This window comes from Neoarius graeffei, chromosome 21, assembly GCF_027579695.1.
Source record: "Neoarius graeffei isolate fNeoGra1 chromosome 21, fNeoGra1.pri, whole genome shotgun sequence".
NCBI lineage: Eukaryota > Metazoa > Chordata > Actinopteri > Siluriformes > Ariidae > Neoarius > Neoarius graeffei.
In genome coordinates, this window is record NC_083589.1 from 41,456,173 (window position 1) to 41,474,664 (window position 18,492).

At 46.1% G+C, this 18,492-nt stretch overlaps 1 protein-coding gene across 1 annotated transcript in view; it reads left to right on the forward strand.

Annotated features, from left to right (window-relative positions):
* The window catches only part of LOC132869749 (acyl-coenzyme A thioesterase 1-like), a 60,796-nt gene extending 42,680 nt beyond the window's left edge, over positions 1 to 18,116 (forward strand). The window contains exons 9-10 of the mRNA XM_060903132.1: positions 16,757 to 16,895; positions 16,994 to 18,116. Coding sequence (XP_060759115.1) covers positions 16,757 to 16,895; positions 16,994 to 17,115 — 261 coding nt within the window. The 3' untranslated portion in view covers positions 17,116 to 18,116. The remainder of the gene's footprint in view (positions 1 to 16,756; positions 16,896 to 16,993) is intronic.
* Positions 18,117 to 18,492: the final 376 nt, after the last annotated feature.

Consider the following 18,492-nt stretch of genomic DNA (forward strand, 5'->3'; position numbering starts at 1 on the left):
ACCAGCCCCAAATCACATCCCTGTATTCTACACGATCCCCGCTGAGCTCCAAAACATGCCTTGATGTGTAGATATCGTTAGTAGCCTACGATAGTAGCAGCGGAATAAAAAACAAACAAACCAAGTTTCCGATAGCTTGATTCCGGTATAGGCCTGCTGCATGTTGAGGAAATTTAGGTCACACCTCCCACGGAATATTGACGGGTATTTCGCACACTATTTATAACCATCACGTTAAAAGTTATATGTGTTGTTTTGATGCCTGTTTGTTTCCCAAATATACATGTGTGTGTCTTAATGGGTGAATAAAAGGCATCGAGTTAAATATTATTGTAGAAAGGGGCTTTATGAAGTTCAGTCCATTTACTTTCATTGGTTTACGGGGAAGATTTGCCACATCCAATATGGCGGACACTGACGTATCCCAGCAACGGGCTACCAGCTCAATGCGGCGTCTATGGGCCTAAGCGGAGAGCCGAGGAGCCGTCTAAACGAAAGTAACGAAATTGATTTTCATCCCTCTCGGTCGATCTTCATACTGTGACTGGTTTTATAAGGGAGGACGGTGCTAAACACAGTTTCAAAGGTAAATGGGCTGGGCAAGGGTATTGTGAATAAAGCAAGGACAACCGTCCTAACGTCATAGTTCAAAGCACAGTGGTCCGCCTTATCTGAAGGAAATATTTGTTCCAACTTTTGATATTTGACCCAGGCTTCTCAATCCAAAAAATATTGCATAGCCTAAAGTGAAAATATACTGTAGTAGCCTACTGACATTTCCATCCAGTCAACCAATAGACGCGTTAAAATCTTCTGAACTAGGCTACTCGTGCATGTGAGATTCAATGAGCAGCGCACCAAGTGTTTTCACGTACTGTAAGTGCGTGTCGTGGAGGATGATGTGTGTTTGTGTGTGTGTGTGTGTGCCTTGCAGTTAATAATACACATGATGTCAGATGAGGATACTGACACAGAGAGAGAGAGAGAGGGAAGCAAATCTAAAAAGAAGCGAGTCTATGCCCCTCAGAAGTTCCTAACGAAGTATCAAGATCAATGGCCATGCCTCCGCCCCTCTAAACTGCCTAATCATGTGTTTTGCACAGTGTGCAATTATGATTTTGACATTAGCCATCAAGGAAATACAGGTAATAATATTGCTAACATAGAAATGCTTGTATTTATATACATAGGCCATTATTTTTTTCCAAATTAGGCCAGGTCAGTGAATATGAATATTATATAGGCTATGCTAGAGTAGCCTATAATTTATTTTCAGTACATTTTTCTGTGTGGTTATCAGTTTGCATTTACTAAATATTAATATTGAAAAAAAATATATATATATATATATATATATATATATATATATATACACACACACACACCGGTGTGTGTGTGTGTGTGTGTATGTGTATATATATATATATATATATATATATATATATATATATATATATATACACACACCGGTGTGTGTGTGTGTGTGTGTGTGTATATATATATATATATATATATATATATATATATATATATATATAATATATATTTATTTATTTATTTATTTTTTAGGTATTATATAGGTACTCTGGAATATTCACTTTCGATGTTTAGTGTAGCCTAGTTCAAAGTGTAGCAAGGAGCAACAGAATCTCTTTTACGGTCAAAACTAAATTTATGAAAAAAGGATTTAGCGTGTGTGTGTGTATTTTGCAGACTGCCGGCGTCTGTTTTAAAAGACATAGGCTATAGCCCTTTGGTTTTTCTATTATCTATACAATATAATGCTAAATGTCAAAAGGGACATAGCATGCTATTTGGGATTCTTTGTTGTTTATAATTCCCAATGTATTTAAGACACAATATGCCAAAGGCAGTACATTTATCCCTTATCTTTAAGTTTAAGGTCTGTATAAAGGACATATTTTTCGGGCACAGTTGCCTTGTGCCAGATGTCTTGGTGAAAGCATTGGAAACATATTCATGTCTTTTCATTAAAAGAGTTCTTGTTTTCTTCATAGTCTACTTCAGGGGTGGCCAACCAGTTGGAGACCAAGAGCCACATTTTTTACTGTATTACCGCAAAGAGCCACATCATACACATGGGCACACGAACATCACCCATCTCTTCCTCTCTCTCACACACACACACACACACACACACACACACACACACACACACACACACACACACACCTCTGCTCAGCCAGATTAATAGTAAATGTCACACACCAACATATTTACTCCTACAGTACTAAGACCACAGGCTGAGGCCAGTCATTTTTAACAATGAACATTGTGTGCACTTACTATGCATGCTGCTTAGTGGGACTCATGGGATTACCAAAAAAAAAAGCCACACCATACACATGACCGCACATGAACATCGCCCCCCCGCTCTCTCTCTCTCTCTCTCTCACAGACACACACGCTCACGCACGCACCTCTGCTCAGCCAGATTAATAGTAAATGTCACACGCCAACATGAGAGAAATTTACTCCTTCAGTCAGTACTAATACCACAGGCCAGTCATTTACAGCAATCAATATTGTGTGCACTTACTATGCATGTTGCTTAGTGGGACTTCTGACATTCCTTGCCTTGAACAATCCTCTTCAAATCTGGCTTGTATTCCGTCGTTGCCACTCGAAGCAGTTCTTTCACATGGGTTTCAGTCAGAACAGAACGATGCTTTGACTTCACGTGTTTCATGGTAGAGAACACAGACTCGCAGACGTATGTTGACCCAAACATTGACAGTATCTTAAGCGCAGCCCATTTCACATTCGGGTATTTTTCCAATGGCACACTTTTCCAAAACTCAATGGTGCCTTCCCTTAAAACAGGTTTCAGTTGGTCTTCCTCACGAAGATCGATCATCTCCAACTCAGCCGCAGCCTCATCTGTGACAAGCGGGGCTTTCAAACAGTCCGTCTCCACATTGAATGGGTCGACGAGGAACGTAATCTGTGGCCTTTTCAGTTGTATATCACGGAACCGGGTTACAAAGCTTTCGTGCAGGTTTTCAATTAGTGTTGCATATCTGGCTCCTTGCTTATTCAGGGAGGCGGGAAGCTTTGAAATGAGCTAATGACAACTGACATATAAGGCAGAATGGCTTGCCATTACGTTCAACAAAAAAGTATAAACTCTCCCACTCTGTTAAAAATGTCCTATGTTCGTCTTCATATTTTCGTTTTGCTGTGCATTTTTTCATTGCCATTTTGAGAGGCTACTTGACACAAGATACACCTTGCCCAAAAACTTAGCGATTATCTCACGCACATGCGCATTTGACATGACCTGAAAATACCGTAATATACCCAAGCAAAGCGAAGATGCATTTGACGAAAATACCATACTGAACTCAAGCAAAGCGCACACGCACATAGGGTGACCACCTGTCCCGCATAGCGCGTGCGCGTACAGCATTTGAAGCCGAATTTATGCGTCCCGCAACGTGTCCCGCATAATTGATGCTTGCTGAGGGGGATGTCGCTCTCCCCGGGCCACCCAGGCAGCCAAACGAATATTACTTGACATTTCAGCACACCACCGTCGCCACTATAGACTGTAGAACAAAACCACACACACACCCCTCACAACTGACTGGTTGTTGTCAACTTTTTGTTGTTGCCATGACACTGCACTCACGTGCACAGACAGTGACGAGGGACGCAGGTGCAACGCATGCATTGCTTTCATATTAAAAAATGGAGAAAGGTACCGGGGAGATGGCAGGTGAGGCACCGCCACCTCCAGTTAAAAAGAGAAGGTGTATGTACAGGAAAGAGTGGGAAAATGAATATTTGTGGCTGAAAGGGGTTGAGGGGGATACCGAGAGGGCTTTTTGTGACCTTTGCAAAACATCTTTCTCAATCGGACATGCATGCATGGATCTTAGTTCCATGGCGGGGAATACGATGTGAAACGACACAGGCTCGCGGAGACTCACAAGAAACGTGTGCAACAGAAAGAAACGTCTAAATCTATGGATGCTTTCCTCCGACCTAAAAACGAGACTCTAGCTGACAAAGTGACTGCGGTTGTGAGTTAAGAGACTTTTTCTACTGTTTCTGTGGTGCTGAGCCACTACAATTCCTGTTAGTCCACTGAAAACTAAATGGAGACTTGTCACTATTCCTGCTGTACTGATGCACTGCAAAGCCTCAGACTCAATATTATATTATGATTGATTTAAAGTGAATAAATTGTAATGGAAAATAAATAAAATTGATTAGCTTCAGTAAATCATAAGTGGAAGTGTGTCTGACAAGTCATTGAATGGTCAAAATATTATGAATGTTTATTTTAAAAAAAAACACATTTGGTGGCCTGTTCATGACCATACGTCACCAATAACAGCAGAATAGGGTATTATTGATATACCATGTAAGGTAGTATGTGCTAGAAATGGGTAAACCACTATCTGTGAGTCTTCCAGCGGCCGGCGTGGCGCAGTGGGGGCGGCGTCCCACATTGTCCCTCAAAAACATACCCCTTGTCCCCCCTTGGGCTTATGAGCAGGTGGTCACCCTACACGCACATAAAAAAAAAAACTTCGATATGAACGTAAGAGCCGCATGCGGCTCGCAAGCCGCGGGTTGGCCACCCAAGGTCTACTTGTATGTTGAATAACTAGATATGGTGGTGAGTGGGAACTCTGTGCTTAGTAATACATTGTTCACATGCTCCACTCATTACAATCAATACTGATCAACAAATGTGCCTGACCTCACGCCATGCTGTGCTGCACCGCCGCGATAAGTTGCTACTCAAAATTTTTTTCCAAGGTTGGCAGGTATGTTGTTTAATCATTGCTTTTTTAAAATCAAATTTAAGTTGAATTAATTGTGAAACCTCCATTTCAAGCAGTTTATTAGCATAAATTGTTAAGAGGTTGTCCCTTTTCACTAATGGATCACCTGCTTTTGCAGGGGTCGGCAATTAAGTTTGGACCCGGGCCAAATTTTTTTCTGACAATGACATCGCGGGCCATGGCCATGCTTTTCTAATGGGGGAAAAAAGTTATATTTTTTTCTATTATATTAAAAATAAACGTTATTTAACTTTTAAAATGCATTTAATTTAATTTCATTTAAAACATTGATTTGCTTCTATGCGCTGTTATTATGCCGACTGCTGCATCTCCTGGCGTCTCTCATGAAACAGGCGACCTGCCTAGCAACCTGCCGTAACTAATGTATACAATTGCCGGTTGTTTATTCTTTTGGATGACGTGTAAATGATTAGCTGAAGATTGCTAGCTATCGATGCAAAATGTTGTTGTCAAAAGCCATGAAAAGAAAAGTTGATTCCGAATGCAGGACCTACAAAGAAGAATGGAAGCAAAGGTATGCGTTCATCCTGCCTGCATTTATTAATGCCAAGCCGACGTGTCTCATTTGCAACGAGGTTGTTGCCGTTTGTAAAGAATACAATATTAGAAGACACCATGAGACAAAGCATGGCCACTTCAAAAACGCATATCCTCCTGGGACAGAGATGCGAACACAGAAAATTAAAGCCTTGGAGGCTGGATATGCACACAGCAGCAAGATCCTGATTCAGTCACTCACCGAGCAGCAAAAGGTTACAAGTGCGTCCCTTAAAGCAGCATGGGTTCTTACCCGTCACAACAAACCATTTACTGACGCAGAGGTTTTTAAGGAAGTGATGGCGGCTGTTTTGGAGGAGCTGGTTACTGATAATTCGATGGATGGCGTGATTGCCTCAGTGAAACAGATGCCGCTCTCTGCGAGGTCAGCTTCCCGACGCATAGAAAGCCTGTCTGACGCTGTGCGGGGATCAATTATGAGTGGCCTGAGTCAGGCCAATTACTTTTCAGTTGCCATTGATGAGAGTACAGACAACACTGATATAAGCCAGATGTGCATCTTCGTGCGGTATTTTGATGGGAAGGAGTTCAGGGAGGAGTTGTTGTCTCTAATTCCATTAGAAGGGAACACCACTGGGGATGTTATGTTTGCCAAAGTGGAGGAACTGTTTAAACTACATGCAAATAAACCTCATCGTGACAGACGGGGCACCTGCCATGGTTGGTTGCCACAGAGGTCTGGTGGCCCGATTGAAGGAGATAGCACCCCAAATGCACGCATTGCATTGCCTAATTCACCAGAGTGTTCTGTGCGCCAGACTCAGTGGCGAGCTAAAGAGTGTTATGGATAAAGTGATGCGAGTCATTAATTTTGTCCGGGGTGCATCAAGCACTCAGCACCGTCTTTTCCACCAACTTGTGGCTGAGTCAGAGGCCTGCTACGAGGATCTGCTGCTTCACAATGATGTGCACTGGTTAAGTAAAGGAAAAGCGCTGGAGCGCTTCTGTGCGCTACTAGAGCAAGTTAAAGCCTTCCTGCGACTGAGCAAGATGCGTGCTTCAGACGACCACCTGGCTTTTCTAGAAGATGAAATGTTCATTTCAAACGTCGTGTTTTTAACGGACATTTTTGGCCACCTGAACCAGCTGAACCTGCAGCTACAAGGGAGAGGGAAAACCATTGTGGACCTGATCGAGAAGATGGATTAATTTACAAGGAAACTGGAGTTGTTCCAGTCAGATATATCAAGTGGAAGGCTCTTGCACTTCGCAACATTAAAATCACAGGGAGGGGGGCGAGTGACAGGAATAATGACTGAATTCATCGAAAAGCTACGGGCCAACTTTCAGTCATGGTTGCAACACTACTGTGTCCCAAGGGAAATGTTGGTTTTGTCCGCGACCCATTCTCCATCCGAAGCGAGGAATTCTCCTCATTGGCGAAAAAAAACATCAGCTCGTTAGACGAGGCAACATTTCAGTTGGAGCTCATTGATTTCCAGACAAGCTCCCTCGTCCGTGATGCGTTTAGTGAGCATTCCGTGGAGGATTTCTGGATCAGATGCTCGGAGGAGTACACGGGGATTAAGAAACTTGTCCTTTATGTGCTGATGATGTTTCCATCTACCTACACTTGTGAGTCAAGCTTTTCTTCAATGAACGCAATCAAAACACATGAGAGGAACCGTCTGGCCAATACAAACCTGGAGAACTGCTTGAGGATAAAAGTGACATCCCTGTCGCCCAACATCCACAAAATTGTGACCGAAGGGAAGTGTCACTTTTCCCATTAAGTGAGTACTCGACTTTTTTCACCTTGTCCGTTGCGAGAGGGAGACAGGACACTTTTGTTTTCCATAAGATTACGCGCACACGCGTGCCAATTACCGTTCCGACTTGTGCGTCAAGTAAGGCTAAACAGGCTGCAAGAATGTTCTACCTGTTGCTTTTGTCACGTTACTTATCAGCTACACTTCAATAAATGTTACAAAATCGGTGGAATTGTTGTATTTTTTTAAAATAAAACATGAGGTTTAAAAAATATATTAAAAATCATATTTTTTAAACAATAAATTAACGTCATCTCGCGGGCCAGATAGAATTGATGGCGGGCCAGTTTTGGCCCGCGGGCCCCTAATTGCCGACCACTGTAGTAGTGAATCTATCAATAGACCCATCTTCTAGCACTAGGTCAGGGATTAAGATTCCTATCAGTCTAAACACCCTGTTGGGAAGGTTAGTGTAGTACTAGTAGTTATCGCCTGTGAACCCGATTTCCTCTGAATGGTATCTTTGAATAACACACGTCTAGAAGGCCCAGTGGAGAGTTGCGTGGGCACATGTGATGTACGTGTTTTCACTGTGTTCTGTCAAAATGACGTAAATTGCTCCCCGCGTCTCCTCAGTGACATAGACTCGGCCGTAGCGAAAGTCTCCGGCGAGGAGCGCTGGTTGCAAGGTCCCGTACAATCAAAACTCTCAGGTGAGTCGGGGAAGGGATTCCCCACTGAGGCTGTACACAGTGTGTTAGCGCAAGCATGTAGCCTATGGGAAATGAATAGTGTGTTGGATTAGCCCATGTTTTGGAAAATCGAAAATGTTGTCTTGGGCCCCTCTGGGGTGTCACTAATCCATGTGCAAAGTATGGAGCATGTGCATCCAGCCGTGACAATTTGCATGAGTGAACAGACAGGCAGACAGAAAGACAGACAGCCTTCCTTTAGTAGTGTAGATGAAAAAACACAAGGCAAGGATTATTTCTTTTAAAATGCTAATTAAGACATGGCAACAGATGGGCTATACGTAGATGTGCCTACATAGTGCACCTGTACACTGGATATAAAAACAATAAAAAGAAAAACATACAAATACCCTGATTGCACAAGTGTGTATCCTCGTTAACCAATAGTTTGTCAACACATTTTGCTTGTAATACAGCACTCAGTCTTGAAGAGTCTACCAACTTGGCGCATGTTGATGTGGCAGTTGTATTCCACTCTTCCTTCCAAAAATGCCTCAGATCTATCAAAAATGTGAAGGGCTCTACTGTGCACAGCCCCATCAAGTCCTCTTCATTATTCCATAAGTTTTCGACAGGATTTATATCTGGGCTCGGACTGGGCCGTTCCACAACTTTGATTTTCTACTTCTGAAGCCATTCCTTTGTTGTCTTGGATTTGTGCTTTGAGTCAGTATCGTGCTAGAAGGTGAAATAGATTGGCATTTGTTGCTATCATGTCAAGGGAAATCATTCCCTTGAATAAAGCCCCAGTCAGAGCTGAAGAGAAGCAGCCCCATAGCATGATGCGGCCACCACCATGCTTCATCATGGGTATGGTGTTCTTTGGGTGATGAGCTGTCTTGTTTTTGTGTCAAACGTACGTTTTAGAATTGTGCCCAAGTTCTACTTTTGTCTCATCAGACCGGAACATATTTTACCTCATGGTTTGGGGTGATTTAGGTTGGCTTGGATGTTTTAGTTACCTCGCCCGCTACAGAGTAAGCGGGGTGAGGTATTGTTTTCGGTCGGGTTTCTTTGTTAACAATATTAAAGTAAAATGTCTGGACCAATCTTCATGAAACCTTCAGGATAGATGGGCGTTGGTCTCAAATAGAACCTCCAACATTTTGAGGGCCATCCAGTCAAGGTCACCAAAAAGGTCAAAATAGTTTTGTTGTGGTTACTGCCTCATATAGAGGCGCTAGCCACTATGTCATCATGCTGTAAGAATTGCGCACTGTGCACAGAGCCAATCTGTCCCTTAGAACCATGGGATGCTCCTGCAGGATCTGATATGTTACCTACAAAAGAAAACAAACACCAACCTGAGCTCAAGTATAAAATGAAATGCAAAAACCAAAGTGTTCACAGATGCAGAAGAACGTCCACGGGAGCTATGTGCAAAAATGGTGGTTAGCTGTTGAGAATGTGGATTCTCTCTTCAGGAAAGCTTTCATCCAAAATGCCTGTTTATTCCAAATGTACTCCAAAAACAAAAATCCATATGTAAATAGTACAATAGTATGTATGTGAACCAAGTAACTACAGTAAGGTACATCCTCTGTTTGTGGCACACTGGAACACACATGCACACAGGAAACAGTACAAACCCCACTGTGGCAGCGGGGGCGTGGTCAAGCGCCGGTTTGTGACAGGAGGGCGGAGCCAGGGAAGGTGAGTGGCAGAATCACTACACCTGACGGTAATTAACCTGTGTTTGTGTGTCTTCCCAGTAACCGCGCCCTATTTAAGGAGGCAGAGGAGAGCTCTTCCCGGGACAAGAACACAGCGTGTGTGTGTGTGTGTGTGTGTGTTTATGAGAATAACGCTTTTTGTTATACTGAAAAGTCTGGCAATAAAAGCCTATCTCATACCTGAAGCTTTGTCCTGCCGTCCTCTGTGCTCCACCCACACCTCAGAGAGCTTATAGTGGTGCCGAAACCCGGGAAAAAGGTGGAGCACCAACCCCGCAGCCCCATGGAATCCTCCCCGTTCACGGACCTGGTCCACACCCTCGCCACGGCTCAGCAAAGCCAGCACCAGGCACTCGTCATGCTCCGAAAGGAGCAAGAGCAGCGCTTCGAAGCCCTGGTGCTGGCCCAGCAGGAAGATCGCGAGGCGTTCCGGCATCTCCTCGCGTCGGCGGGGTCCACCAGCGCCCCGGCCGCGGGCCCGTCTCCCCTCACCGTGACCAATATGGGCCCGCAGGATGACCCCGAGGCGTTCCTCACAGTGTTCGAACAGGTCGCCGAAGCCTCGGGGTGGCCGATGGAGCAGCGCGCAGCGCGCCTCCTCCCCTTCCTGACGGCTCCCCGCCGACCGCCGGCTGGCCTACGCGGACCTTCGCCGGGCCGTCCTCCAGCGCGTGAGGTGCACACCAGAACAACAGCGCCAGCGCTTCCGCGCGCTGCGGTTGGAGGAAGTCGGCCGGCCGTTCGCTTTCGGCCAGCAGCTCCAGGACGCCGATCGCGACGCCGAGGGAATCATCGATCAGGTGGTACTGGAGCAGTTCATCGCGCGCTTACCAGCCGGAACCGCGGAGTGGGTCCAGTGCCACTGCCCGGCGTCGCTGGATCAGGCAGTAGGACTGGTGGAGGATCATTTGGCGGCTGTTCCGGCGGCAGGACAACCGATGACGTCTTCTCTCCTCTTCTCTCTCTCTCCCTTCCCTTCTGTGTCCCGCCCTCGCCCCATTCCCCCACCACGGAGGTGGGGGCCAGCTCCACCCCAGCCGGCCCGCCGCACCCGTGGTGCCCTCCCGTTTCTCCCTTCTGTGTCTGTCTCTCCCCCCCCTCAGGTGAGTGAGCCCCAGAGCATAGGTGCAGAGGGAAAGCCCAGGCCGGTTTGCTGGCGCTGCGGGGAGCCGGGCCACCTGCAACAACAGTGCGCAGCAATGGAGGTGGGCGCGGTGGTACGGATCCCTGGCGCGCCAGAAGCTGCCCTCGATCGGGCCGGAGCGTATCGCATACCGGTGAGTGTCCAAGGGGCTACATATCAGGCGTTGGTGGATTCTGGTTGCAATCAGACCTCGATCCGCCAAAACCTGGTGCAAGACGAGGCATTGGGGGGAGCACAGGGGGTGAAGGTGTTGTGTGTGCACGGGGATGTTCACAGCTACCCTTTGGTGTCGGTCCACATATTTTTCAGAGGGGAAAAATCTATAGTGAAGGCGGCGGTTAATCCTCACCTTACCCACTCTTTAATTTTGGGGACTGATTGGCCAGGATTTCAGGGTTTAATGACACGCCTAGTAAGGAGTGGGTCCTGTCATTTGACAGGGGGAGGTCCCGGTGTCGCTTTGGCTGGAGCTGCTGTCGCAGAGCCGTCTACGTCATCTCCGCGACAGAGTGAGGAGCTGCCGGCTCCTCCTCTTTCTGTTGGGGAATCCCTCGCGGATTTCCCATTAGAACAATCGCGAGACGAGACTCTGCGACATGCGTTTGACCAAGTGAGAGTAATCGATGGTCAAACGCTCCAGCCGAACGCCACCCCGTCCTTCCCCTATTTTTCTATTATGAAGGATAGATTATACCGAGTGACGCAGGACACTCAGATGAAAGAGCGAGTCACACAGCTGTTAATTCCAAAGAGCCGCCGGGAATTGGTACTTCAGGCGGCTCACTTTAATCCCATGGCTGGACACCTAGGGCAGGATAAGACACTAGCCCAGATAATGGCCCGATTCTATTGGCCGGGGATTCGCGGCGATGTCCGTAAGTGGTGTACGGCGTGCCGCGAATGCCAGTTAGTAAATCCAGCGGCCATTCCAAAAGCGCCTTTGCGCCCCCTACCATTAATCGAGACCCCGTTCGAAAGAATTGGGATGGATCTCGTCAGGCCATTAGATCGGTCAACACGAGGGTACCGCTTTATATTGGTTCTGGTGGACTATGCAACGTGATACCCGGAAGCGGTGCCTCTTAGCAATATCTCAGCACGCAGTATTGCGGAGGCCCTCTTCCACGTCATCTCCCGGGTTGGAATCCCAAAAGAGATTCTGACTGACCAAGGCACCTCGTTTATGTCACGAACACTGAGCGAACTGTATGGGCTATTAGGTATTAAGCCGATCCGCACCAGCGTTTATCACCCACAAACGGACGGTTTAGTCGAACGGTTCAATCGCACCCTCAAGAATATAATTTAAAAAATTCGTAAGTGAGGACGCACGTAACTGGGATAAATGGCTCGAACCCTTGTTGTTTGCAGTGCGAGAGGTCCCCCAAGCCTCCACTGGGTTCTCCCCATTTGAATTGTTATACGGGCGTAAGCCGCGCGGCATTTTAGATGTGCTGCGTGAAAATTGGGAGGAGGGACCTTCACCAAGTAAAAACGAAATTCAGTACATTATGGACCTGCGCGCAAAACTCCACACGCTCACACACCTAACTCAGGAGAATTTGCGGCAGGCCCAGGAACGGCAAGCCCGCCTGTACAACAAGGGCACGCGCCTTAGAGAGTTCACTCCGGGAGAGAAGGTACTCGTACTGTTGCCCACGTCGAGCTCCAAATTAATCGCCAAGTGGCAAGGACCCTTTGAGGTCACACGGCGAGTCGGGGACGTCGACTATGAGGTAAGGCAAACGGACAGGGAGGGGGCGCTACAGATCTACCACCTCAATCTGCTTAAACTCTGGAACGAGGAGGTCCCCGTGGCGTTGGTGTCGGTAGTTCCGGAGAAGGCGGAGCTGGGGCCGGAGGTTCAAAAAGGGACATTGGCATCACGTACCTCTCCGGTCCCCTGTGGAGACCACCTCTCCCCGACCCAACTCACAGAGGTCGTCCAGTTGCAGGCCGAGTTTTCGGATGTGTTCTCGCCCCTGCCCGGTCGCACTAACCTCATAGAACACCACATAGAGACGCCCCTGGGGTGGTAGTGCGTAGCCGCCCTTACAGGCTACCCGAACACAAAAATAAGGTGGTTCAGGAAGAACTTCAGGCCATGCTCGAAATGGGCATCGTCGAGGAGTCCCACAGTGACTGGAGCAGCCCGGTGGTCTTGGTACCCAAGGCTGACGGGTCGGTCCGGTTCTGTGTGGACTATAGAAAAGTCAACGCGGTGTCTAAATTCGACGCGTACCCAATGCCTCGTATTGAAGAGCTGCTCGATCGACTAGGCACGGCTCGCTTTTACTCGACACTGGATTTGACGAAGGGATATTGGCAGATCCCCTTGACTCCATTATCCCGGGAAAAAACGGCCTTTTCCACACCGTTCGGCTTACACCAATTTGTCACACTTCCTTTTGGGCTGTTTGGGGCGCCCGCTACGTTTCAGCGGCTGATGGACAGGGTCCTCTGGCCCCACGCCACCTATGCGGCTGCATATCTTGATGACATTATTATTTATAGTAACGACTGGCAGCGGCACCTGCAACACCTGAGGGCCGTCCTTAGGTCGCTGAGGCGGGCGGGTCTCACTGCCAACCCGAAGAAGTGTGCGATTGGGCGGGTGGAAGTATGGTATCTGGGCTTCCACTTGGGCAACGGGCAGGTGCGTCCCCAAATTAATAAGACAGCAGCGATTGCGGCCTGCCCGAGGCCCAAGACCAAAAAGGGGGTGAGACAGTTCCTGGGGCTGGCTGGCTACTATCGTAGGTTTATACCTAATTATTCGGACGTCACCAGCCCACTGACTGACCTCACTAAAAAGGGGGTGCCAGATCCGGTCCAGTGGACGGAGCAGTGCCAGCGGGCTTTCTCTGAGGTAAAGGCTGCACTGTGTGGGGGGCCACTATTACACTCCCCTGACTTCTCTCTCCCTTTTGTGTTGCAGACCGACGTGTCGGACAGAGGGCTGGGGGCAGTGTTGTCCCAGGAGGTGGAGGGGGAGGACCGCCCCATCCTGTACATTAGCAGGAAGCTGTCAGTGCGTGAGGGGCGCTACAGCACTATTGAGAAAGAATGCCTGGCGATCAAGTGCGCGGTCCTCGCCCTCCGTTACTACCTGCTGGGGCGCCCTTTCACCCTCTGTTCGGACCACGCGCCCCTCCAGTGGCTCCACCGCATGAAAGATGCCAACGCGCGGATCACCCGTTGGTATCTGGCACTCCAACCCTTCAATTTCAAGGTGGTCCACAGGCCGGGGGCGCAGAGGGTCGTGGCAGACTTCCTCTCCCATCGGGGGGGGAGTCAGCTGCGGGCCGGACGGGCACCCAGCCTGAGTCAGGTGGTGGGGGTATGTGGCAGCAGGGGCGTGGTCAAGCGCCGGTTTGTGACAGGAGGGCGGAGCCAGGGAAGGTGAGTGGCAGAATCACTACACCTGACGGTAATTAACCTGTGTTTGTGTGTCTTCCCAGTAACCGCGCCCTATTTAAGGAGGCAGAGGGAGAGCAGAGGAGAGCTCTTCCCGGGACAAGAACACAGCGTGTGTGTGTGTGTGTGTTTATGAGAATAATGCTATTTGTTATACTGAAAAGTCTGGCAATAAAAGCCTATCTCGTACCTGAAGCTTTGTCCTGCCGTCCTCTGTGCTCCACCTACACCTCAGAGAGCTTACACCCACTTCCAGAAAAGTTGGGATATTTTACAAAATGCAATAAAAACAAAAATCTGTGATGTTAATTCACGTGAAACTTTTATTTAACAGACAAAAGTACAAAGAAAGGATTTTCAGTAGTTTTACTGACCAACTTATCTGTTTTGTAAATATAAATGAAGTTAGAATTTGATGCCTGCAAAACACAAAAAAAAAAGAGAAAAAAAGTTGGGACTGAAGCATTATTACCTCTCCCGGGACGGAGTCCACGAGGAGGCGAGGTATCGTTTTCGGTGGGGTTTCTTTGTTTGTTGGTTTCTTTGTTCTTTTGTTAATGATATTATGGGAAAACAGCTGAACCAATCTCCATGAAACTTTCAGGATAGATGGACATTGGTCTCAAATAGAGCCTCTAACATTGAGGGTCATCCAGTCAAGGTCACCAAAAAGGTCAAAATCGTTTTAGTTGTGGCTACTGCCTCATATAGAGGCGCTAGCCACTATATCATCGTGCGGTAAGAATGTAACAATCATGCACTGCGCATGTGCATACACGTGTTCCGATTAAAATGGCCGGTGAGTGTATACAATTCGGTTCACCATTCGAAATAGACTAGACTAAAGAAATCTCTTTCAGACATGTTTATGCTTATTACAGAGAGAAAGTGCGTTCCACTGAGCTCTAATGCTGGGCCATTTCCGGGAAATAAGAGTTTGGGTCATAGCGACAGCGTGTGTATGTCAGCCTCGGTTTGGAGGTTTCAGTTTCGAAAACTGTAAGAGTAGAATAGCACAAAGTACAGACACTTGGTATATTTTACTTCTGTGATTTTTAAATTGTTCATTTTTGGATTACACTAAATGTTTGTGGTTACTGCCTTATAGAGTAAATATATATGCTCTATTTACTGTATGGACAGGGTACCTATTTTTTTTCACGATATCTTCCTTCATATTCATCATAAGTGCTAACGGACGAGGTTTGTTTTGCCTGGCAACACTTTTTTTTTGGGGGGGGGGTTCCATCTAGCCTTTCTAACCCATAACCCTGATATGTGAAGAATACAAGAGATTATTGTCATGTGAGCAGTACTTGCCAGATATTCTTGCAGCTCCTTTAATGTTGTCGTAGGTCTCTCGGCAGCCTCTTCAGTCATAGGTTTTTGTCTTGCCCTTTCATCAGTTTTGGAAGGACGTTCTGTTCATGGTAATGTCACTGTGGTGCCTCAGTTTCTCCAGTTGTTGTTGATGGCCTTCACGGTGTTCCATGCTACATCTAATGTTTTGGAAATTCTTTCCCCCCTCTCCTTATTGATACATTTTGCAAAGGAGCTCCCATATATGCTTTGTAAGCAATCTGGGGACCAAGTCCTTCAAAACCAGCTGATCTTCATTTGGGGTCAGTTCACTGATGACAGGCATATGATACTTACTGTACCTTTGAACGAGTTATAATGTTATTGGTTAATTTTGAGCAAAGTCAGATTGTGGCAGCGGGGGCGTGGTCAAGCATTGGTCTGTGACCGGAGGGCGGAGTCGGAGAAGGTAAGTGGCAGAATCACTGCACCTGTCGTTAATTAATGTTTGTGTGTCTTCCCCAGTGACCACGCCCTATTTAAGGAGAGAGAGAGCAGAGGGAGCTCTTTCCCCAACCAGACGACTGATGTGTGTGCGTGTGTCTGAGAGTGTATATAGAAGCTGAAAAGCTGAATAAAAGAGAGGTTTGTGAACTCAGTTCTGGCCTGCCGTCCTTCTGTGCAGGTCCTGGGTTTCGGCACCACTGTGACAGTTCGTGTAGGTGGGTGGAGCACAGAAGGACGGCAGGCCAGAACTGAGTTCATAAAACTCTTTTATTCAGCTTCTATATACACTCAGACACACGCACACACATCAGTGGTCTGATTGGGGAGAGAGCTCCCTCTGCTCTCCCTCTCTCCTTAAATAGGGCGCGGTCACTGGGGAAGACACACAAACACATTAATTAACGACAGGTGCAGTGATTCTGCCACTTACCTTCCCCGACTCCGCCCTCCGGTCGCAGACCGATGCTTGACCATGCCCCCGCTGCCACACAGATGTCTTATTATAAGGGTGTGCATGCTTGGAGGTTATTTTATGGGGTTTTTTCACCTAAACCATTTGTTTGTTTTTCACTTGAATTTTGTTAACTGATGTATCACATTAAAGATGGAAAAAGATTTGATATCACAAAAACTTGCAATTTTAACAGGGCATGTAGACTTTTTATATCTACTGTAGATAGTGTATATAAGGCCACCCAGTAAGTACACCTACCTTAACAGCTCAGTGTATGTTATCATTGTTTTACAGAGTCCCTTATTTTGACAGCCAAAATATCACTTTAAAAATTCACTGCCCTACAACTGCCATATGTGATCACAATTATTTAAATCCTTTTTACCTTCCCTTCTTTGACCTCAGATGGAGAGAATAACTGAAAAGGCAGGGAATCGGCATTTGCTCAAGATCTTCATCTATCCTGGTGCAGGTCACCTGATTGAGCCACCCTACACACCACACCACAGAGCCTCCAACTTCATGGTTACTGGCAAGCAGAAAGGTATGTACAGTCTTTTGAAGAAACCTCCATGTGTAACACCTGTTCATAATGAATTTATCACCATTATCTGTATATATTCTGTGTGTGTGATTTCACAGTGATCCTGCTTTGGGGTGGACAGACCAAACCGCATGCATATGCACAAGAAGATTCATGGGAGAAAATTTTGGACTTTTTACGCCAACACCTCTGCATTACAGTTCCAAAGGCAACACTCTAGTGGTGTGAGTTGTTTTGCTTTGTGAAATTGATGATAGCAAAATAACTCTCAAAATGTCTGACACTTCTTCACTACTACATCGTCAAATCAAAGAGGATTTCATATACACTGTTTTGAACCATATGCCCAATTTTCAAAAATGAGGTAGCATTTTTTAAAGTAAGGGAGACTTGGGACAAGTTCTTGGCTTTTGAAGATTGTGTTAAATTCTTTGCAAGTAGCGTCACATTCATATTGCATTAGAGAGTATTTACTCTACCCTCTTACCACAACATTAGTTTCTCAGCTTGTCACATAGACTGGCCTTCAGGCTTCACTTTTTCTGTCATTATTTTTTGCAAGGAGACATTACATTGAGGGGAGACATGGGACATTATGTTGAGAGACTTGGGACATAGAGGGGTGACATGGAACAAAATTAAAATACCTAGGCCTTCATGTTTAATTCATATTATCAAAACTTAAAAGTCAGTTTACCCAAACCTGACTAGACAAAACAGAAATAAGCTTAATCCTCATGCAGGTACACGCCCACATTTTTAACAAAAAAATTTTAAAAATTTTATATTTGTAAAACACAAGAAAAAACCTGTAACATGAACTGTCCCAACTCTCTCCATTGAGCTGTTCTGGTTTTTTGTTTTGTTTTTTTACCCCCCACAGAATTTAAGTCTAATAAATAATATATCTGTTAACTCTCAGCTACATACATTAATTCCCAACAAATCTTGACTTCACCAGCGTACATTACACCATAGAATAGAGGTGGAGGTGAAGTAGAAAATACAAGTTTTGGTTGACTAAAATATTAAACTGGCCAAACCAGGGCTTTACATTAGCACCTGCCCACCCGCCAAATGCGGGTAAAATTCGGCTTTGGCGGGTAATCACTTTAGTCCCACTAGCCACTTTGGCGGGTGGTTTATTCTGTGGTATGACAGTATATTTTAATTGTAGTTTTCTCTGAAGGCATCTGATATAATAAACACATTGCAATGTGATATTACGTGCCTACAATTCCCATGAGCACCTGCATAAACATTCTGACAACATGTTAGAATTGTTTAGAGCGTTCGTTAATGGTTCAGATAAAACCAGTGATACGGTAACCTACGGTTAATGAAGGAAGCGACAAAGTTCCTGACGACTGACAAGCGCACTATGTGGCGGCATATAGCTGGAGTTTCAAACCCTGCTGCTCAGGGAAAAAGGGGCAGAGATGAGCAGGGCCGGAGTAGCATTTTAAAATCACCGAGGTCCGTGATGCGCAAAGCGCGCACCGAAACATTTTCGACATATTTAAATGAGAGGGGTGAATTACACATCACACGAGATCTATTCCTGAAATTACTTTTAATGGTGTTTGAACTGAATATC